The 24,698-nt window shown below is 38.4% G+C and overlaps 4 protein-coding genes across 4 annotated transcripts in view; all 4 read right to left on the bottom strand.

Moving 5' to 3' along the window:
* LOC308094999 (NACHT, LRR and PYD domains-containing protein 12-like) overlaps window positions 1-24,698 on the bottom strand; it is a 518,863-nt gene that overhangs the window by 52,195 nt on the left and 441,970 nt on the right. The window contains exon 19 of the mRNA XM_080441848.1: window positions 9,269-9,330. Coding sequence (XP_080297974.1) covers window positions 9,269-9,330 — 62 coding nt within the window. The remainder of the gene's footprint in view (window positions 1-9,268; window positions 9,331-24,698) is intronic.
* Window positions 1-24,698, bottom strand: part of LOC308094996 (NACHT, LRR and PYD domains-containing protein 3-like) — a 569,186-nt gene that overhangs the window by 380,025 nt on the left and 164,463 nt on the right. The gene's annotated exons all lie outside the window — the stretch shown is intronic.
* Window positions 10,311-20,318, bottom strand: LOC308094787 (protein NLRC3-like; the record flags this gene model as incomplete). The annotated part of the gene is made up of 6 exons (XM_080441613.1): window positions 20,211-20,318; window positions 15,589-15,824; window positions 13,558-15,349; window positions 11,904-12,002; window positions 10,418-10,546; window positions 10,311-10,320 (listed from the first exon to the last, which is right to left on the bottom strand). Exons 1-6 carry the CDS (start codon window positions 20,276-20,278, stop codon window positions 10,311-10,313), a joined length of 2,334 nt encoding a protein of 777 aa, XP_080297739.1. The 5' UTR covers window positions 20,279-20,318.
* LOC308094786 (uncharacterized protein) overlaps window positions 21,867-24,698 on the bottom strand; it is a gene marked incomplete at its 3' end in the record, with an annotated part of 221,582 nt that continues 218,750 nt past the window's right edge. The window contains exons 8-9 of the mRNA XM_080441612.1: window positions 24,079-24,195; window positions 21,867-21,984 (exon numbers count right to left, since the gene is read on the bottom strand). Of these exons, the coding sequence (XP_080297738.1) occupies window positions 21,867-21,984; window positions 24,079-24,195 (235 nt within the window). The remainder of the gene's footprint in view (window positions 21,985-24,078; window positions 24,196-24,698) is intronic.

The raw sequence follows: 24,698 nt of genomic DNA, 5'->3' as shown, positions 1-24,698 counted from the left end.
CAAAGTAGGGTCTAGGGGCCCCTGGGGGTCCTTGGGGGGGTTCCAGGGGGTCCTTGAGGGGGTTCCAGGGGGTCCTAAGCTAAATGATTAAATATACATTAATAGCATCAACCTCAGTGTAACCACTTTAACCATGTATTACTTTGGTATTGGAAAATAGCAGATCTACAAGCTCACAGTGTGTCATAATGTGATTTGTTGCGAGCTTCTTGTCTTATGGGTCAGGGGTCAAAGGTAAAAACTCTACGGGAGCTTTAATGTGTGACTGTCACTCTGCTGCTTATTACATTCAATTCAATTCAAATTCAAATTCAATTCAAACAACTTTATTTTCCTTTCGGAACTTCGTTTGTGCAGTGGTTAAAAGACAAACATACATATAGTCAATACATATATACCTATGTCACTATAAAAGGCACAAAGTTCATTTAATTAAAACTACTACTTAAAAGCATGATAAAACTTAAAAGCATGATAAAAAATTATATATTATATTGCAACCCATGTGTTGGCGTGTACACTACTAGCGTCCATCAGGTGGAATAGTCCAACGTGTTTGAGGGAGGGAGGGAGGGGGGGGGGGGCTCCACCAGACCTAGATGTTCAGCAGTCTGATGGAGGTAGGTACAAAGCTATCTGAGCCCCTTTTTGAGAGTTTCGAAGCTCTGTAACGACGGCCTGAGGGCATCAGTTTGTAGTGTGTATGAAGTGTGTGTGTATTGTCGTGAACTATTTGAGAGGCCTTCTTTACTGTCCGTTTCTTGTGGATGCTGCTGAGTGGCTCCTGGTCCTTCCCAATGATCTTGCCACTGATCTTAACAACCCTGTCGAGAGGTTTCCGGTTAATGACCCGCATCACCCCAAACCATGATGTGATGTTGAAGGTCATGATGGATTCCACAAAAGACTTGTAGAAAGCCTGCAGGATTGATGGTCGGACCTGAAGCTTCCTCATCTTCCTCAGGAAGAACAATCGTTGTTGGCACTTAGAGTAGATATTCTCTGCGTTGGTCTTAAAATCGAGCTTGTGGTCGATGGTGGTGCCAAGATATTTATACTCCTCAACGCGCTCTATTGTCTGTCCATTTATCTCCAGGGCCGGGGGAGTGGGCGGGTCACGCCTGAAGTCCACCAGCAGTTCCTTTGTTTTGCTTGGGTTTAGGTCCAGGAAGTTGCTCTCACACCACTCTGCAAACCTGTCCATTACCCCAATGATGCGGTCATTGGAGTTAGTGGTGTCAACAATAACCGTGTCATCAGAGTACTTGATGAACAGCATCTCAGGGTCTGAGCTGCTACAGTCATCTGTATACAGGGTAAACAGGACTGGTGAGATAACAGATCCTTGTGGTGCCCCGGTGGATACAGTTCTGTTGGAGCTGTAATAGCCGTTGAATCTAACTATCTATCTAATACATCATCATGATGATGTCACCGTGATGTCATGATGAGTCACTCATGCCCAAATATGGAGTCCATGACGTCAGACTCAGCTAGTCTCAAAGTATCCTGGCGACAGTGGTAACCATGACAACCTGCACTCACTCACACATGTTGAGTAACCATGGTGACCTGATGTCATCCTCACAGAGAGACTCTATCTCTGCTCACACAGACACACTGAGGAGGAGTCGTAGTACAACCCGAACCCAGCATAGAGAGGTTCAGAGAATGTGTTCTGGAAGGTGTACAGGTGTGCCAGTGAGTCAGAGGACCCTTTATAGAAGGACAGAGTCCCAGCAGGCCAGTCCAGATACACTGCTACTCTGTTAGAGTCAGAGGGACTGACAGGGAGGACAGTGTCCTTACTATTGTGTCTGACAGTGTAACTGTTACCACGGAGACCACCACCACCACCACAGAGCAGACTCCAGGACTTGTCATTGTTTCCAAGCACACAGTCATAACCACTTCCTTTCCTGCTGATCCCTCTGTAAGTCACTGCTATATAAACCTCTCCACTCCACTCTACCTCCCAGTAACAGCGTCCAGTCAGACCCTCTGTACACAGAACCTGAGACCATCCATTAAACCTGTCAGGATGTTCAGGATATGATTGATCCTGTCCCCATGTCACCTTTCTGTTGTTCTCAGACAGAGAGAGGTATCTGTGTGCTGTGTTTGTGTCCAGTGTGAGAGGATGGAAATCTGATGAGAAAAACAACACAGTAAACATTACATACATCATTCACTGACACACACACACACACACACACACACACACACACACACACACACACACACACACACACACACACACACACACACACACACACACACACACACACACACACACACACACACACACACACACACCTCAGAAGATCGTCTCTGTCGGGTGGAAACCTTGTATGTCCAAAACATTTATTTTATTAATATCATTTTAAAACCATTTTAAAATAGCCAATGCTCAAAAGATCTACAAGCTCACAACGTGTCAGAGATACAAGGTTTCTGCCCGACGACAACACAGTAAAATGTGAGTCAGAATGTCTTAAAGCCTCCAGGTGAGAAGTGACTTTCTGTGAGAAAATGTTTACATTAAGTTTATGTGAAATGACATCAATGTGGAAAAGTACTCAAATGTTTTACTTAAGTAAAAGTATCAATACTGCAATGTATAAATACTCTGTTACAAGTAAAAGTCCGGAATTCAAAATGTACTTGTGTAAAAGTACAAAAGTATTGGTATTAAAATGTACTTAAAGTACCAGAAGTAGAAAGTACTCATTATGCAGAATGTCCCATTTCACAAGTTTTCAAATGTATAAATTGTATAAAAATCTTTTGAAAATAGCAGATCTACAAGCTCACAATGTGTCGCATCGCAACGCATTGTGAGCTTATAGATCTTCTATTTTCAAATGGCCAAAATGAATATAGGGCTGAAGTGGTTAACGTATGTTTTGTAAGAATAATCTAAATGCTCCAAGTAACTAGTAACTAAAGTTTTCAAATAATTGTAGTGGAGTAAAAGTACAATATTTGCCTCTGAAATGTAGTGGAGTAGAAGTAAGACATTGGAAATACTCCAGTAAAGTAAAAATACCTCAAAATGTTACTTAAAAATACCTCAAAATGTTACTTAAGTAAAGCACTTGAGTAAATGTACTTAGTTACTTTACACCTCTGAAAATACACACATCCTGTTACATCAAAGGTTCCTAAAATGTTAAGGCTGCAACCCCATTTGAACTGGGGACCCCCCAAAATAATCATATTCTAACTGGGGACCCCCCAAAATAATCATATTCTAACTGGGGACCCCTCAAAATAATCATATTCTAACTGGGGACCCCTCAAAATAATCATATTCTAACTGGGGACCCCCAAAATAATCATATTCTAACTGGGGACCCCTCAAAATAATCATATTCTAACTGGGGACCCCTCAAAATAATCATTTGAACTGGGGACCCCCCAAAATAATCATTATTTCAACTGGGGACCAGTGGTGGAAAAAGTACTCAAATTCTTTACTTAAAGGAGAATTTTGGACTAAAGTTTTATTACCTTTTCTATGACGTTATGATATCTTAGGATGAATGGTACAGTAGAAAATTTTCATAACTCCACCCGTGAGCCGCCACAGCTTAAAAGGTGCGCGGATAGGCCTTAGGTTAGATCACATATTTTAATATATATATATATATATATTTTTTTTTAGATCTGACGTTCATAGTGACAGAACACTGTCCCCAAAAAAAAAAAAAAAAAAAAAAAAAACAGAAGTCTCGCTAGACGAGATTGGTTTTGGTTGCATAGTGTTCTGTCACTATGAACGTCAGATCTAAAAAAAAAGATCTAAAAAGAAAAGGATCTAAAAAAAAAAAGCTATTAAAATATGTGATCTAACCTAAGGCCTATCCGCGCACCTTTTAAGTTGTGGCGGCTCAGTTATGAAATTGTTCTACTGTACCATTCATCCTAAGATATCATAACGTCATAGAAAAGGTAAGAAAACTTTAGTGCAAAATTCTCCTTTAAGTAAAAGTACCAATACTGCAATATAAAAATACTCTGTTACAAGTAAAAGTCCAGAATTAAAAATGTACTTGAGTAAAATTACAAAAGTATTGCCATCAAAATGTACTTAAAGTACCAAAAGTAAAAGTACTAAATATTTGAAAATAGCAGATCTACAAGCCCACAACGCGTCGCGATGCAACGCGTTGTGAGCTTGTAGATCGGCTATTTTAAACAGCCTATGTCTAAAATAGGGCTAAAGTGGTTAATGTATGTTTTATAATGTAATAATGCATATCTGCAAAGTAACTAGTAACTAAAGTTTTCAAGTAAATGTAGTGGAGTAAAAGCACAATATTTGCCTCTGAGATGTAGTGGAGTAGAAGTAAAAGTATTGGAAATTGGAAATACTCAAGTAAAGTACAAATACCTCAAAATTGTACTTAAGTAAATGTACTTAGTTACTTTCCACCACTGCTGGGGACCCCCCAAAATAATCATTATTTCAACTGGGGACCCCCCAAAATAATCATATTTGAACTGGGGACCCCCCACCCTGACAAGCACTTGTCAGGGTGGGGGAAGTTGTAGGAGTTGAGGAGTCATTTAGTTTGACTCGGTTCCACATATAAATATTGTGAAAATAGCCGATCTACAAGCTCACAACGCCTCAGCGTTGTGAGCTTGTAGATCGGCTATTTATAGCCAGGTCATTTATAGTCGATTGGCTATTTATAGCCGATCTACCACTTATAGATCGGCTAGCTTGTAGATCTATTTTGTAGATCGGCTATTTTCACAATGTTTGCCTCTTTCTTACGTAATATTTGACAATTTGGCCATTTGGTGTTAAAAAGGTCTTAAAAGTCCTTAAATTGTAACATTATAAATGTGCAGATACCCTGTATACACTTATACTGTATGTTGGTTTGTTTACTGTTGAGTGAGAAAACAATGTTACACATTAAGATACTCATCTGGGGACCCCCCACAATAATTCGGGGGACCCCCCGCGAGTTTGGAAACTACTGTGTTACATAGAAAACATTCAGCATCTACAAGTTAGCAACACCTCACACCATGGTGTGAAGCGTTGCTAACTTGTAGATCGGCTATTTTAGTTATTTTTGAAATATGGAGGAATTACAAGCTGATTTAAAAGCTCACAACGTTTCGCGAGGCGTTGTGAGCTTGTAGATCTGCTATTTATTATGTATCTTAATTTTTTTATGTTTTTATGCACTACAGTTTTTACATCTACAAGCCGATCTACAAGCTCACAACATGTCACAATGCAACATGTGAGCTTAGATCCGCTGTTTTTGAAATAGCCAATCTACAAGCTCACAGGCTGTCATGATGCAGGGCATTGTGAGCTTGTAGATTTTCTTATCTTACCACAACCCAATCTGCAAGCTCACAGGCTATTTTTACCTAATTTTCAAATATAGCCGATCTAAAAGCTCACAACGCATCATGATGTGATGCATGGTGAGCTTGTAGATCGGCTATTTTCATCTATTTCAATTATTAATAATCTAGAATCCAATCTGCAAGCTCACAACCTGTCACAATGTGACGAGTTGTGAGCTTGTAGATCCACTGTTTAAAACAGCAGAAGTCCATATAAAAGTTCATCACACGTTAAACAACATATTGTGAGTTTATGTTTGAAATACAGCTGATCTACAAGCTCACAACCTGTCACAATGTAATTCATGAGTTTGTAGATCTACTTTTGAGTTTTAAACAAAACCAAACTACAAGCTCACAACGTGTCGCAATGTGATCCTAGTGAGCTTGTAGATCGTCTACCTTAAAAAGAAAAACAAATCAGCTGATCTACAAGCTCACAACACATCACACTGATGTGCTTTGTGAGCTTGTAGATCGGCTATCTTTGTTATGTTTGATATATTGAGGTCTGAGGAAGATCCAGCAGGCTTTAAACATCACATTCATGATGGTAATAAACCATTTAACTTATGGATCATAATTATTCCAGTGCAGAGTTCTGCTCTGCATCTGGCTTTTTAAATTACTTTGGATGAGCGTGATCTTCTACTTGTTGATGTTTGAAATAACTCACTACCTGTCACATTGCAACATGGTGTGAGCTTGTAGATCGGCTGTTTTTGAAATACAGCCAAAACTCATAGCGCATCATAATGCGAGGCTTTGCAAGCTTGTAGATCTGCTATTTCTTGTAATATAGCCGATTTAAAGGCTCACAACGCAACATGATGTGAGCTTGTAGATCGGCTCACTACCTGTCACAATGCGACAAGTTGTGATCAGCAATTTGTATTTATTTGTAATGGTCTATCTAAAAGCTCACCACACGTCATGATCGGGTTTATTTTTTTTGGGCCGTTAATTATAAAGATCACAGGCCACCGTGGCCGATTGGAAAAATGCTGTTATTAGACTATTTTATGTCTGTCTGTCTGCAATGGATAAAGTGGTGAAAGTTGGTGACACACATACATTGCAGGCAAGTAATGAACCTTCCTTGTACCATCATTCATGATGACATAATTAACATTAACAAAACAAAACAAAAGCTGTAGGTTTTGCATATTAAGGTTGAATGAGATGTAGGGCCCACAACATATATTAATGTGTTTATACTGTGTGACGTAGTCACGCAAGCTGTTCATAACGCCCACTTTATTCAGTTGTTTTTTGGAAAGCGACACCTCTGCATGATAGAGTAGATAGATATTACTAGCCCACTTCATTCTTTGGCCGGTAAAATATAATCTTGTCGGTCAAGGTGGCCGGACCAAAAAGTGCCTTGCGGAAACCCTGGTCATGATGCAATGTATTGTGAGTTCATAGATTGGCTCTTTTTATGTTTGAAATACAGCTGATCTACAAGCTTACAACCTGTCTCAATGTGACTCGTTGTGAATTGTTAGATAGGCAAATTTTGTTAAAATATAGCTGAACTACAAGCTCACAATGTGTCGAAATGTGACACGTGAGCTTGTAGATCGGCTATATTTTAAATATTGCCGATCAACAAGCACACAATGTGTCACAATGTGAGGCATTGTGAGGAGTTGTGAGGCATTGGGTCTCATTCACTAAGCTCAGGTCCTCACATATTTTGTACTTATGTGCATATACGTGACTTCACACGTTCAGTATTCATCAATCTTTTTTTTACCGTGAATTTGGGCGGACACTCAAACTCACGTCTGCTCAGGAACAGACTTATATGCCTTAAACCATTCGTATAATATTATTAGAATGCCTTATTCTTCATGAAAAATCTATGACAATAGTGCCAAACCTCAAATAATGTTTTTATGTGCCCAAGATTTGTCAACACATACAAAAATTCTAATCTAAGATTTAATGCTTGGATGCATATGGTAGACATGATGCAACTTCAACCAATTTGTATTTCTTTTCAGTTGACACATTTAGAGCTGAATTATTAGGTCTCTATGTGTGTTTTCCGTTTCTGCAAATGTGGCCACAGTTTCATATATTAGACTTTCATGCCAACATGTAACAATATTAATTTATATTATTGATGACATCACATCACGCTTATGTCTTATCATCTGATGAGGATAGAGTATGGATGAAATCTAGCTGTGTCCATAATATCCATTCACCATTCTGACGTAGGACAGGATATGTTGTTAATCCTAAGGACAGGTTTATCCTCAGTAATCAATAAATTGAGATCTGGTCGGATCTCTGCATTCTTGGATTCCAGCGTCAAAATGTTACCTCAGTCAAATGCAAGCATTATTTAAAAGAAAATAATTCTATAATATCCTTTCCACGTTTTATTAGCCTATTATTTGGTGGTGGGGTTAAACATTGTAACTTCTTATTCTCATTATGAGAGCATTACTTTATTAATGTTCAGCTGATCCATCGTGCGATCGAGGGACTCACTTCCAGACAGAACAGATGTACAAGTTGACAATGTGGTGCGACTTGACGCGTTGTAATTTTACAGATCTGTTTTTTTTTCTTCACGTGGGTTATTTCTGGTTGCCTTTTATGGTGTTAAATGGGGCGTGGAACAATACAAAGGATCTACACGGGAGCACACTAGTGACTTTAGAACACAAATGAGATACACCTGTGATCCACACAAATCATGGCTCTGAACCCTCTTTCATGAATCACACGTCAGAATTGACTTATCCCAATATACATGTTATTTATGACCAGGATATACACCTTATTTATGACCAGGATATACACCTTATTTATGACCAGGATATACACCTTATTTATGACCAGGTTATACACCTTATTTATGACCAGGATATACACCTTATTTATGACCAGGATATACACCTTATTTATGACCAGGATATACACCTTATTTATGACCAGGATATACACCTTATTTATGACCAGGATATACACCTTATTTATGACCAGGATATACACCTTATTTATGACCAGGATATACACCTTATTTATGACCAGGATATACACCTTATTTATGACCAGGATATACACCTTATTTATGACCAGGATATACACCTTATTTATGACCAGGTTAGTGAATGAGGCCCATTGTTTCTGTCAACCCACATGACAACTTTTGTTTTAATCAAAATAAATAAAAGATTCATGTTGCTATATACATAGAAACATCTAAAATGACACAGATGCTTTCCTGGTTTTAAAGGTATAACAACGTATAGGCTTTCCAGGTCTTAATGGGTTAAGGACCGGGCCAAGAGCAGAGAAACCTCCTGAATTCCCTGGAAGCTCTACTGAAGAGTTTTCAGGACAGTATCTGGGGAGGGGCCAACCCACTATAAAACAGCAGTGGTGGAAAAAGTACTCACATTTTTTACTTAAGTAAAAGTATCAATACTGCAGTGTAGAAATACTCTTGTTGCAAGTAAAAGTCCAGTAATCAAAATTTACTTGAGTAAAAGTACAAAAGTATTGGCATCAAAATATACTTAAATTAACAAAAGTAAAAGTACTCAATATTATTTTAAAATGGCCGAATTATATATAGGGCTGAAGTGGTTCATGCATGTGTTGTAATAATAATCAAAATCTGCAAAGTAACTAGTAACAAAAGCTGTCAAATAATTGTAGTGGAGTAAAAGTACAATATTTGCCTATGAGATGTAATGGAGTAGAAGTAAAAGTATTGAAATTGGGACATACTTCGGTTAAGTAAAAAATCCTCAAAAGTGTACTTAAGGACAGTACTTGAGTAAATGTACTTAGCTACTTTACACCACTGTAAAACAGTGTACAACATGTTAATGTGTGATATTGACACAGACAGACAGATACTCACATTTTGTACTGAGTTGAGTAATGAGTTGAGAATTAAGCCAATCTTCTCCTCCATGTTTCACTCTGTAGGAAATAGAACAGCAATGCATCAATGTCTAACTGTCCAACACAACGTCTCCACTACCTGACACTACAGTGTTTCTCCTATCATTATCTTGGCCCTGCAGCCCATCCAGACATACTCACTGCTGCCCAGTTTGGATCTCATCACCTCCTCAGACTCCACCTTAACCCCTAGCACTCCACTCTCCTTTATCCCTTCTTAATGCAAGTTTACTATGCAGATATATCTTGTTCTTAATGCAAGTTTACTATGCAGATATATCTTGTTCTTAATGCAAGTTTACTATGCAGATATATCTTGTTCTTAATGCTAGTTTACTATGCAGATATATCTTGTTCTTAATGCAAGTTTACTATGCAGATATATCTTGTTCTTAATGCAAGTTTACTATGCAGATATATCTTGTTCTTAATGCAAGTTTACTATGCAGATATATCTTGTTCTTAATGCAAGTTTACTATGCAGATGTATCTTGTTCTTAATGCAAGTTTACTATGCAGATATATCTTGTTCTTAATGCAAGTTTACTATGCAGATATATCTTGGATATATCTTGTTATTTCTCAACCACAAATGTACAGAATGTTATTTAGATCGCATGTTGTTTAAACATCTGAAAATATCCTGGTAGATGCTGTGTTGACTCTGGACTTGATAAAACAGTGGACCAACACCAGATGACAGGGCACCCAAAATCATCACTGACAGTGAAAACTTCACACTGGAGTCAACACAGCATCTATCAGGAGATTTTAGAGAACTATGCAGAGTGCATAAATTAACATACTTTTCAGATGGTCCACATTTCTGTATAATATATCATTTTTTGTATGCGCAATGAATCTAGAATATATGAAAGTTTCACTTTTTGAATTATATTACGGAAGAAAATGAACTTTTTGAAAAGGATCTGTATATCTGTACACCCTTATTTGTTTGTTGGTTAAAGTATTAACTAAATATACAAACATATTTGCATCTATTTGTGACTTTGTGTCAGAGTGAATACACAGTTAAGAGACACATGAGGAAAACACTGCACATTCACTGTACTATCCAACATGGACACAGTCCAAGTCTACTCACATGCAGTTCTCCAGAAGTGAATCATTCACCATGTTGAGGCTCAGGTCCAACTCTCTTAGGGAGGGATGAGGGTTTACAGCTGAGGCCAGAACTTCACAGCATCTCTCTGTCAAGTAGCAGTGAGCCAGTCTGAATGAAGAATGAAACACCAGATTAAGAAAAAAGAAAAGAATACATGAAACACGTTATATAAACATTATTCCTGGATGAGAACCTGGACCTGGCCGTGATGGACTGTCAGGGTTTTGGACTAGTGACCCAAGAGGTGGAAAGGAAAAAAAGAAAGAAAGAAAATACAACAAGAATACAACAAAACAAGAAAGAAAATAAAGACAGATTCTTAAGATAAAGTTCAGCTCACTTGTCCCACTATAGTTAATGCATTTGCATATTTTAATACAAGGCTGTTACCACCATCAAACACTCATTGCAAGATCATCTGAAAATTGTCAATGTTAGCCAATCAGGATGGAATATGAGAAATCAAACAGATCCATCTTGATCACATGACTATAGAGATCATGTGTACCGATTTGCGTGACATTTGGATAAGATATGAAAGCTTAATCTCAAAATATGTGTTTTACATAAGTCGGCCTCCTGGAGGCGCTATAAAAGGCTAATATGAAAAATGCAGGGCAGATGTTTTTCCTTGGCCTCTAGGGAATATGCGTGCAAAGTTTCACGCAGGTCGGTGCAGTTACAGTTAAAAACGCAAATCGGCCTTTTATAGCGCCACCATGAGGCTGATCTGAACATTTTCAAGTGGCATTTCTTCCTCTGCCTAGTGGGAATGTGCGTGTGAAATTTCACGGAGATCGCAAGCTGCGTTCATGATTTGAGGCATTTAGTTCAAAATGGACCAATCCTGCAAACTTTGGAAGCCAACCTTAGCCAATCAGGATGGAATATGGATGGATCAGACAGATCCGTGTTGATCACATGACTATAGAGATACCGTGTACCGATTTGCGTGATGTTTGGATGAAATCTGTAGGAGTAATATAAAAAAATGGGTTTTGCACAAATCTGCCTCCTGGTGGCGCTATAACAGGGCCATGTCAAAAAGGTTCTGAATTGGGCAGAGGTTCTGAATTGGCATCCAGGGAGTGTGTGTGCACAGTTTCGCAGCGATCGGGCCAACGGTGCCGGATATTAGCTGTTCACAGACAGACGGACGGACACACGGAGACACACACACACACACACACACACGGACAGACACACGGACGGACGGACAGGGGGTAAAACATACTCTCTCGCCATGCCTTTCGGCCTGGCGGAGACAATAATAGAAGATTATGAAGATCTGACAAAATACATCCAACAACGATAGTGTAATTTTGTATCTCAGCATGGAAGGACATGGAGGTAGGCTTGGGTTCCCATGATGTCATTCTTATTATAAATTCTCACCACAGCATTCATAATATATTCACATAATACAGTACATAATAAAACAGAATTGATCAAAAATGTATCTTACCTTAAAATCTCCAGTCGACAGTGCAGACTCTTCAGTCCAGCAGAGAGCAGATCCAGTAGTCCTGATTCCTGCAGGTTGTTTTGGCTGAGGTCCAATTCTCTCAAATGAGAAGGATTAGAGCTGAGAGCTGAAGCCACAACTTCAACCTCTGTCTGTCTGAGGTTACAGCCAACAAGTCTGTAAATACAGATTAAACTAGAAAATGTGCTCCTCGGAGCACAAGTCTCCGCCAGCAGACTATAGCAATTATATTATCATAGCAATAAGTAATGAGATACAGTAGAGTAAAAGATATATACTGTAGTTAAATAAAAAGGTGTATGTTAAAGAAATATTTATTAAAAAAAAAATGATTTAAAAATCATATTTTGTCTTCTAATGTTTAAAAATAGCCAATCAGAGACATTGATGTCAACATATTGACACGTATTAAGAGTTCGGCTTTGTTGTGGGATCATTTCAACTCTAGTCTTCTTCTACGTTACAATTGTAGATGAGTATGCTTTCTTAGCTTTGGCCTTCTGCGCCTTTGCTTGACCAATGTTAGGTGTTCTCAGAGGGAAACACACACGCACAGACGGGTGACTTGGACTTACTGAAGGTACTGTTCCAATCAAGTCTGATTGATCCTGTTTTACCTCACTTCAAAAAGTAAAGGCTTTTTGAAGTGACACACCTATTTATAGAATTTTATTTCGTCACGCATCCCTCTAGCCAATCAGAGGCATTGGTGTCAACAAATTGACACGTGTCACGTGGAGCTTGCCCAATGTTAGCTTGGCTAACAATGTTTGCTCACACAAAGCGAAAACATATTCTCCACCTTCGGCGGAGACAACAATAAGAGACTATCAAAACAAATTATACCTAGTTCACTCAACCAATCTTAACAAGAGCAAAACCATATTTAAAACATTCTCTTTAAACCTGGATCATCAGTAGGCTCATAGTGATTACACTGTGAGAGTTGTTTTGGAGTTTATATACTTTTCTTTAATATAGTTTTGCATTGGTTTTCTACCACAGCAGACAACGCAAATATTCTATTTTGGCTCAGGAATGCAACCAAAAAAAGGTCCGAGGTGGGGGGAGGGGCGGAGTGTGGAACGGTCAACACCACTAGACGTCACAGAAAGACTGAACAGAGGAAGAGAGCAATGTTCAACCAGCAGTTGAAGGTGTGAAATGAATAAAGTGAGAATGAGCAAATACATGGCATATTTACTATTTGGTGGAATTCATCATCTGATACACCTGAGTCACGCACAAATCAAGGCTTTACACAGCCTTTCATGAATCAGACGTGGCTCTTTATTTACAAGCAAACCTACACTAAAGAATATAGCAGAAATGTTAAGAGCTGTGTGAATGAGGCACATTGAAAATAACAATTATCTTGTCCTTTTTTATTTTAAGTTCCACTACTGAGAGGATGGCAATGTCAGTGGGTTCAAACCACTGGTCTAGTGGGGGTAACCAGCAGGGCTTTTAGACTGCTTTATTGTGGACTGGCCTTTTTTTTGCATATACAGACAATACCACTAGTCACTATTTGAGACACAGACAGTATTATTGGAACTTTTATGTCAACCTTCATTTCTAATTATAGTGTTATAATGGCAGATTAACTGTTTCTATTCACTTGACTACTAACCGAGCCTTTCTGCAGTTCCTCACAGCTGGGATCAGTCTCCTTCGCCCCCCCTTTGATGTGTTGTATTTGTCCAGGTCTAACTCATCCAGAACCTCCTCTGACATCAGCAGCATGGCGGCCAGAGGTGAACACTGGCTGTCAGACAGTTTCTCCTTTGATCCGTTCAGGTACTGTTTGATCTCCTGATGTAATGAGTGGTCGTTCATCTCCATCAAACAGTGGAAGATATTGATACATCTGTCAGGAGAGATATCATCAGTGTTTATCATGCTTTTTAGGTTCTCGATGGCTTCCTGGATGCTCTCTGGACTGTTCTCTATCTGACCCAGTAGGCCTCCTAACAGACTCGTGTTGGACTCCAGTGAGAGGCCATGAAGAAACCGAACAAGTAAGTCCAGATGGCCATTTTTACTCTTCAGGGCTTTTTTCATAGCGGCTTTCAGGAAGTCGGAGAGGGAGAGGTAGATGGAGTAATAATCACGTTCCAGGAATGTCTTCATTACCTTCATGTTCTTCTTTGAGAAACAATAGAGCAGGTAGACTGCGGCTAGAAACTCCTGGATGCTCAGATGAACAAAGCTGTAGACCGTTTTCTGGAAGAGCACACCCTCTCTTTTGAAGATCTCTGTGCACACTCCTGAGTACAGTGAGGCATCTTTCACATCAAGACCACACTCTTCCAGGTCTTCTTGGTAGAACAGGATGCTACCTTTCTCCAGATGTTCAAATGCCAGCCTGCCCAGCTTCAGGAGAACTTCCCTGTCAGTCTCCATGAGCTGCTGTTGATTCACCTCATGTGTCTCATCATACTTCTTCTTCTTCCTCTTTGTCTGAACCAACAGGAAGTGGCAGCACATCTCAGTCAGGGTCTTGGGCAGCTGTCCTGTCACATCTGTCCTCAACATGTCCAGCAGAACGGTAGCAATGATCCAACATAATAGAGGGATGTGACACAGGATGTGGAGGCTCCTTGATGTCTTCATGTGTGAGATGACTGTGCTGGCCTGTTTCTCATCACTGAATCTGTTCCTAAAGTACTTCTCCTTCTGTGGGTCTGTGAACCCTCGCACTTCTGTCACCATGTCAACACATGCAGGAGGGATCTGATTGGCTGCTGCAGGTCTGGTGGTTATCCAGAGGAGAGCTGAGGGGAGCAGATTCCCCTCGATGAGGTTTGTTAACAGAGCATCCACTGATGATGTCACTGTGACATCAGAAACAATGTCATTGTTTTTTTGTTTTTTTTGGAACAATGGAAATCTGCTTTCATCCAGACCATCAAAGATGAAGCCAACTTTCCAGACAGCGAGCTGCTCTGCTGTGACCTTCTTTAATGTTGGGTGGAATTCATGGATCAGTGTGAGAAGACTGTACTGCTCATCTCTGACCAAGTTCAGCTCCCGGAATGAAAAGGGAACCAGGAGATGAATATCTTGATTTTCCAAACCCTTTGCCCAGTCCAGAGTGAACTTACGCACAGAGAATGTTTTTCCAATGCCAGCGATGCCCTTGGTCAGAACTCTTCTGATGGGTGTCATTCTGCCAGGGAGGGGTTTAAAGATGTCACAGCAGTTGATTGGTGTGTCATGGAAGGTCTTCATGTTGGAAACTGTCTCAAGCTGTATCACCTCATGTTGGCTATTAACCCCTTCACTCTCTCCCTCTGTGATGTAGAGCTCTGTGTAGGTGCTGGTGAGGGAGGTTCCAGTCTCTTCTGTCATGTGGTCTTTCACATCATCAAGACTGTTCAAACTGCTCTCATAATCATTCAAATCAACCAGCAGACTGACATCTGAAATGAGAAAAACACATATGATTTAAACATTCAGCACACAATTTGTTAAGAAAAACGTAACAACACAAGACCAGTTGTTTTTGTCGAGAGTTGATAGTTGTTTAGCTTCATTATTTGCACTTAGATATTGATACGGACACTAATTTGAACATTTAGTCTGACTATGATTTCTGCAATTTAAGCATTCCATTTATTAACATGCCATTTTAATTAGTGCAAATTCTGTCCAGTCTTACTTTGTCCAGGTGTGGTTTGACTGGGTGTCTTCAGTCCAGGTGTGGTTCTCGATCTCTTTCCACACTGGGGACAGCCATAGTGTCCTGTTGGAGCAGACTGGTCCCAGTATGAGGTGATGCACTGTCTGCAGAACCAGTGTCCACAGCTGGTAGAGACTGGATCTGTCAGAACCTCCTCACACACTGAACACCTGGACGCCTGCTCTGTCACAACACAACCACTCCTCTTCCTCTCTCTGTGCAGATGAAGACAATTTTTACATAATAGTTTTTAATATCTACATATAATATCACATGTATCATTATTGATATGTTCACACTGCATTGTGTTGATGTACAATAATAATCTACACTCTGTCATGGAACTATATGGTATAATCATACATCTTTCATTCATAAATTATAAAGATATAAATTGTCTATTTTTTGACTGATTAAGACGCATCCATGTTTGTCCATACTGGCAGCCAGTAAGATACAGCAGCAGTAAAGAAAACCCCAAATTCTGCACACACATGGGGATGAATACATTCTACTATTGGAATGCCCTACCACCAGACATCAAACTTTGCCACTCCCTATCCTTATTCAAAACCACCATAAAAGATCACCTGTTCGCAAATTGTGACTTATTGGTTTTGGTTATTTAGTTTGGTTTGTGATTCATAACATTAACTGATGATTACAGCGCCACCTTGAGGTCAACTTGTGTAATGTTATGTGAGGGATGGGTATCGTTAGGATTTTTACGAGTCCGATTCCGGTTCCGGTTCTGCTTATCCTAACGGTTCCAAATTTCGGTTCCAAAATGGTAAAAAAAATAAGGAGGTCAAATGTTTATTTAATAGGGATGCACCAAATGGAAAATTCTTGGCCGAAACCGAATACCGAATACAGGAAACACTTACCGAATAGCCGGAAATTATTAATTAAAAAATATATATATACACATTAAAAAAAAAAAATTGTACAATTTTTTTGTCATGGCTATGCCTCTGTTGTAGAGCTACATAATTATGGCAAAACTTCATCATCATAACTATAATGGGTCCATATTGAGATCAGTTATTTAAAACATATTTATTTATTTATTTATTGTGTAGAATTATGTATTTACTATTGTGTAGTAATAAAATACAATATGCCTCAAAACATTACCCTGCCATACAGTTGAAGTATTGGAAATTAAATAAATATGAATTCAAGAAATTAAAACAAATATTGAATAGCCTAACAAATGTGGCTGGGCTGAGTGGGCTCGGAGAGAAGCAGCTCTACACTCCTCCATACAGAGAGACGCAACTGATATGATGTATACTTCTCCCTACAACGGTGTTTTACCGGATTTGTGATCAGGTTGTGCTGTTTTTGTAGGACTTCTAAACGCCTTTGTTTGAACGGCTTTTAGCGCGTGTAGGAACCGATAAGCAGAACCGAAATTACATACCCGGTATCCGCCATTTCTTATTCGGTTCCGTATTTGTGACTAATTATTGCATTTATAGATTTTGTTATGCAAAAGCACTGTTATCTGAGAAGAAATATAAGAACAAAAACTTTTTGAGTTCCTGCAGCTTCACTGCTTGGACCCATAACAAATGAGCTCTCATACAGTATCTCACGAGCTCTACTGTTCCCAGCATATGACCACCAACTGAATGACCTCTGTTTTTATCATGTTCAATGATGCTTGTCCAGTGTTACTGTTCCAATCATCTGTGTGCTCAATTCAAACCTTTGATCAGTAGAGTGGTGTCTGGATGTGGATTAAATAAATGAAAAAGTAAAAGGAAAAACACGCCCCCCTCACATATTAGGAGGGCAGGGTGAGTCACCAGAACCAAGGACGGGTGTTTTTGATGAATCTAACATATTAAAAATGGAGTTTGAAGTTATAATGGGATTGTATAGGAAGGGGGCGTGTCTGATAACATTTATATAAAATATCTTAATACAAAATCAAGCAACTTAAGAACTGTCCAGGGGCTCACAAAAGCCTGAGAAGACAATAAAATGACCCAATATTTTTGTTAAAGTGAAATATCACTTTAAGTGTCTTGCTCATGGACACCTTGACACATAGCCGGGGCCGGAAATCGAACCTTCTGTTTCCCAGGCAATCTGGGAACCCATCGCCAAATGAAAAGGAAAAACAGCGCCCTCTGCTGTTTTTTACTATCTCACTTGGCTCTGGGAGGAAGTCGACGTAGCACACGTACGCAAGGAAACCGGGGTTTTGGTCTGCCTTCAGCCTTTCACTTCCGGTGGTGCGACTATGTTTTCATTCCCACTAACAATATTTCTACACAGAACACTAACACCACTTCTCCCAGAGAACATGGATCGTTTTGGTTATAAGCCCACTTGTTTCTATGATGAAAGAGCAGGTTAAAATGTGAATATCTTTCCGTGGTTTTGTCTGCTCCGAGGACGCTATTGTTAAATGAGTTTAGGTTTGTTTCTAGTGGGGAAGGATCGGCACACACGTAAATCCCGCCCACTACATTTGATTGGGTAAAGCGCGGCCTGCTTCCTGATCTGAAGGCACGCCCACTTGTAGGCCAGTGCGTACGCGATATGACGAACCCCCCCGACAGATTCAAACGCAGAGCAGAATCTGTTCTTGAGAGATTATTTCCCAGGTGACCTCTCTACCCATTATATGACTTTTGCATTTTATTTTTAAATAAAAAAAAAAAATAATAATAATAATAGTAATAATAATAATATTTTAAATACACAGTATAACTATCAGCAAAATAAATACAACTTTTCATTATTTCAGAATTCTGAATCTCAACAAGACACTGGTGTCTTGTTGACAGAAAGGAAGCAAAGGAGAAAATGGTGACATCAGCTCGCACACTGGGGCAGTGTGACAGGCCATCAAGGCCAATGTGACCTTAGGCTATATCATTTTGTACATGAGGCCAAAACGAGGGGCAACCATGGCAAGGGGCAACCAAAGGTAGATGTTGCTAGAAGTAATAATGGTTCTATTCAGTGTAATCTCTCACAAACACATTTTTATCATCAAAATAGGAAAACAAAGTAACTTTTTACACTTTTTTAACTTTTCATTATTTCCATGTGGATTCATTATTTGTGTCTTTCCAGTTTTAATATCACAGAGATCAGTGATCTTACTTTGTGTTTGAGGGTCGCGGTTCATTACTGAAGTTCACAGGGAAATCCTTAGACTGATCACTCTTCATAGACACACAGCTGGGTGTTGGAGACTCTGGTCTGTGGTGAAGACTTCTGGAAAAACACACATGTTTCTGCAATTATTATTTGAGTTGAAATACAATTTATTGCTCAGATATTACTAGTAATATCCATAGTATGGCTGAGGAAAACAGGGTCTTCTGTACAGTATATATGTCCCCTCAAAAGTGTATTTTTTAAATAGTTAAATATCTGGTGAAGTTAAAGTGAAACACACAAATAGCATGAAAGTTGGATCATATTTGACAATCTTATTTATGTATTTATTTATTCCCTGTAACATTCTTAGTTATGCCAACTTTGCTATTTCCATTTAGCAAAATGAAACAAACATAATCAAATGTTTCATTTGTCATTTGAATTAAAAATACAATTTGTCGCTGATATTCCTAGTAATCATTGTTTACACTGTAGCTGCAGAACAGGGTTTTCTGTCTCCTCAAAAGTAGACCAATCACAGCTCTTGATGCTACATGCAAGACATCAGGAAACAGAACCATCTTTAGACCATGAAAGCCTTTAAATACCTGCTGAAGTTACAATTTACAATGTAGGCATTTAGCAGACCCTCTTATCCAGAGCTTACAATAAGCAAGGTAAACACATACATAAGATGCAGAGAGACAGTGTAGTCAAGTGCCTCAGTAAAATAGGATCACATGGTGAACCTAGAACCTAGCAGTCTAAAGTTTAAACTCTAAACAATATACCATCCAAAACAATAATCTGTACATGTGAACTATAGGATACCAGTAAATAACATGCTATCAAAATTATAACCACCAGGAGCAACTTGTTGGCAGACCTTAGTGCTCTGTCTGGGCCATAAGGCTACAAAAGTTCAGAAAGGTATAAAGGGAGGATATACATACAGTATATAATGAATGCAACTTCCTTTCATACCAACATTGGATTCACATGTTGAGGGTTCTCTATAGAGCACACCTCCAAATGTAATGATACCTGCACTCGACTGACACAGCCAAGGGTAGGCAACCCAGCCTGGTGGAGATCTGACTTTTCTAGTTTCACATTTAATTGACCATAAACAAAACTATTTATGTTATATAAAATAATTAATTGCGGTCATCCCTATATTCTGATGCTTAATTGAGGTAAATAAATCTACTTTCAGACACATTTGGTGTAACTTTAAACCCTTGATCAATAGAATGGTGTCTGGCTTTGAAGTGAATAGTTCAACGTTCACTAAAGTCACGTTTCACATGATGATATTTATTGACAATGTGATAAAAAAAAATGTATTGGCTTATATAGTAATTTAAAGGGGTTGATGAAAACATGTGACCACATCATGATGACCTCTGTTTTATCATGTTCAATGATGCTTGTCCAGTGTTACTGTTCCAATCATCTGTGTGCTCAATTCAAACCTTTGATCAGTAGAGTGGTGTCTGGATGTGAAGGTAATAGGGTGATCCATGGACCAGTCACTCTTCATGGAGACACAGCTGGGTACAGGAGACTCTGCTCTCTGCACATCAATCCTACTAGAAACAGAGGGGATTCAGTTTTCAGCTTCACCCAGCTGAAATCTGACTTCATCTGGGTTAATTGCTATATGGGTTAAAAAGATATTTCAGTTTATTATTTTTTTATTTGTCATTTTATTGTCTACTCAAGCTTTTAGGAGCACCCCGGACAGTTTTTAAGTTGCTTGATTCAGTATTTAGATATTTGATATTCATTTTATCAGACACGCTCCCTTCCCATACAAACCCATTGTAACTTAAAATTCCATTTTAACCATGTTAGATTCATCAGAAACACCCGTCCTTGGTTCTGGTGACTGATTGTCCTTCTAATACGTGAGGGGACCATGTTTTTTTCAATTACTTTTTTCATTTATTTTAAATAATAGTTTTGTAAAATAAAAATATATAAAAAAAATAAACAATTTGATTAAATAAATGAAAAAAGTAATAAAAAAAACACGGCCCCCTCACGTATTAGGGGGGCAGGGTGAGTCACCAGAACCAAGGACGGGTGTTGTTGATGAATCTAACATGTTAGAAAAGGATCAAAAGTAGGAATTTAAAAATCCCAAAAAGGTAGCAATTTCTAATAAATGAAGGACAAAGTACTCAAATTTCCACTTTTTTATTGGCACACACCAATAAATGAACGCTTACGCGTTTCGCTATGAGCCTTCCTCAGAGCATTCACATAAATCACATCAATTCTAGAATAGAAATACTATTAGGCCTACGTTAAAAATGGAGTTTGAAATTATAATGGGTTTGTATAGGATGGGGGCGTGTCTGATAAAATTTATATCAAATATCTAAATACTGAATCAAGCAACTTAAAAACTGTCCGGGGTGCTCACAAAAGCCTGAGTAGACGATACAATGAACCAATATCTTTTATAAAGTGAAATATCCCTTTAAGTGTCTTGCTCATGGACACCTTGACACATAGCCGGGGACAGAAATGGGACCTTCTGTTTTTCTGTTTCCCAGGAGACCCCTCTACCCATTATATTACTTTTGCATTTTATTTTCAAAAAACAATAATAATAATAATTGTAATAATAATAATAATAATAATAATAATAATAATAATAATAATAATAATAATAATAATAATACTAATATTTTAAATACACAGTATAACTATCAGCGAAATAAATAAATAAATAAAACTTTTCATTATTTCAGAATTCTGAATCTCAACAAGACACTGGTGTCTAAAAAAACACAACAGAAAGGAAGCAAAGGAGAAAATGGTGACATCAGCTCGCAAACTGGGGCAGTGTGACAGGCCATCAAGGCCAATGTGACCTTAGGCTATATCATTTTGTATATGAGGCCAAAACGAGGGGCAACCATGGCAAGGGGCAACCAAAGGTAGATGTTGCTAGAAGTAATAATGTCTCTATTCAGTGTAATCTCTCACAAACACATTTTTATCATCACATAAAAATAAGAAAACAAAGTAACTTTTTATACTTTTTTAACTTTTCATTATTTCTATGTGGATTCATTATTTGTGTCTTTCCAGTTTTCATATCACAGAGATCAGTGATCTTACTTTGTGTTTGAGGGTCGCGGTTCATTACTGAAGTTCACAGGGAAATCCTTAGACTGATCACTCTTCATTGACAAACAGCTGGGTGTCGGAGACTCTGGTCTGTGGTGAAGACTTCTGGAAAAACACACATGTTTCTGCAATTATTGTTTGAGTAAAATACAATTTATTGCTCAGATATTACTAGTAATATCCATAGTATGGCTGAGGAAAACAGGGTCTTCTGTACAGTATATATGTCCCCTGAAAAGTGTATTTTTTAAATAGTTAAATATCTGGTGAAGTTAAAGTGAAACTCACAAATAGCATGAAAGTTTGATCATATTTGACAATATTTTGTATGTATTTATTTATTCCCTGTAATATTCTTAGTTATACCAACTTACCAACAAATATTGTTATTTCCATTTGGCCAAATGAAACAAACATAATCAAATGTTTCATTTGTCATTTGAATTAGAAATACAATTTGTCGCTGATATTCCTAGTAATCATAGTTTACACTGTAGCTGCAGAACAGGGTTTTCTGTCTCCTCAAAAGTAGACCAATCACAGCTCTTGATGCTACATGCATGACATCAGGAAACAGAACAATCTTTAGACCATGAAAGCCTTAAATACCTGCTGAAGTTACAATCTACAATGTAGGCATTTAGCAGACGTTCTTATCCAGAGCTTACAATAAGCAAGGTAAACACATACATAAGATGCAGACAGACAGTGTAGTCAAGTGCCTCAGTAAAATAGGATCACATGGTGAACCAAAAACCTAGCATCAGTCTAAAGTTTAAACTCTAAACAATATACTATCGAAAATAATAATCTGTACATTTGAACTATAGGATACCAGTAAATAACATGCTATCAAAATATTATTACACGGCTTGGTTGAATGCTCGATTCTGATTGGTCAGTCATCGGTCATTATTTCTGGATAATGACCGATGAGCTCTATAACGGACCGCTGTGTAATCTGAGACTCAGAGCACCTGCTCGACCATGGTATTACTGTGCTTAACTAATCCATGTAAACAAACAACCAATGTCATTTACAACTAAACGTTGCTCTCAAGAATGTTTTTGAAAACATTTGAAGTGAGAAATAGACGATGCAATAACCGAAAAGTGATTCTATTTGATCCACTACACTTCCTTGTTTATCGTGGCACAACAACGGTGGAATACCAAAACGCTCGCCCCAAAACACAGTCGCCCCGGGGCAAATCTGGCGGTATTACAGGCAAATCGGCGGTATATAGAATGGGGGGCGAGTGTGTTTTGGGGCGAGTTTTCCGGTTACCTTGTGGAATACTGTCATTTGTTTTCCGAGGCGAACTTGTCCGCCCAGCCCAATACTTATGGAATACTTTCATTGCTGTAAGCAAGGAAATACTTCGTTTTGTTGTTACTTTTGGGTACATTTATTTATGTATTTATTAAGTAGCCGTGTAATAAGCGGGATAATGCATGGGGAGGTGGTCATTATTGAAATTTAAAGCCCTTCAGGGTGGTCATAATCACCCTGTCGGGCTTCAAATTTCAATAATGACCACCTCCCCATGCATTATCCCTTGCATAACCACCAGGAGCAACTTGTTGGCAGACCTTAGTGCTCTGTCTGGGCCATAAGGCTCCAAAAGTTCAGAAAGGTATAAAGGGAGGATATACATACAGTATATAATGAATGCAACTTCCTTTCATACCAACATATTTTATTCCTGGAATCAAATGGAAATGAGATTTCCGGAGGGAGGGTTTACCAGGCTATCTCTATAGAGCACACCTCCAAAGGTAATGATAGCTGCACTCCACAACTGACACAGCATAGCCTGACTTTTTCTGACTTTTCTAGTTTCACATTTAATTGACCATAAACAAAACTATTTATGTTCTATAAAATAATTTATTGCGGTCATCCCTATATTCTGATGCTTAATTGAGTATTACTTTCAGACACATTTGGTGTAACTTTAAACCCTTGAACAATACAATGGTGTCTGGCTTTGAAGTGAATGGTCAACGTTCACTAAAGTCACGTTTCACATGATGATATTTATTGACAATGTGATAAAAAAAATGTATTGGCTTATATACTGTAATTTAAAGGGATTGATCAAAACATGTGACCACATCATGATGACCTCTGTTTTATCATGTTCAATGGGCTTGTCCAGTGTTACTGTTCCAATCATATGTGTGCTCAAATCAAACCTTTGATCAGTAGAGTGGTGTCTGGATGTGAAGTTATGAGGGTGATCCATGGACCAGTCACTCTTCATGGAGACACAGCTGGGTACAGGAGACTCTGCTCTCTGCACATCAATCCTGCTAGAAACAGAGGGGAATTCAGTTTTCAGCTTCACCCAGCTGAAATCTGACTTCATCTGGGTTAATTGTTATATGGGTTAAAAAGATATTTCACTTTTTTTTTTAAAATTTGTCATTTTATTGTCTACTCAAGCTTTTGGGAGCACCCCGGACAGTTTTTAAGTTGCTTGATTCAGTATTTAGATATTTGATATTCATTTTATCAGACACTTCCCCTTCCCATACAAACCCATTGTAACTTAAAATTCCATTTTAACCATGTTAGATTCATCAGAAACACCCGTCCTTGGTTCTGGTGACTGATATATTGTCCTTCTAATACGTGAGGGGACCATGTTTTTTTTTTTCAATTACTTTTTTCATTTATTTTAAATAATAGTTTTGTAACATAAAAAAATATAAAAAAATAAAACAATTTGATTAAATAAATGAAAAAAGTAATACAAAAAATACGGCCACCTCACATATTAGGGGGGCAGGGTGAGTCACCAGAACCAAGGACG

The sequence above is a fragment of the Gymnoscopelus braueri genome (assembly GCF_963280865.1).
Source record: "Gymnoscopelus braueri genome assembly, chromosome: 11".
NCBI lineage: Eukaryota > Metazoa > Chordata > Actinopteri > Myctophiformes > Myctophidae > Gymnoscopelus > Gymnoscopelus braueri.
Note: the sequence above shows the minus strand (reverse complement) of the source record. Positions and strands in the feature narration are given on the sequence as shown.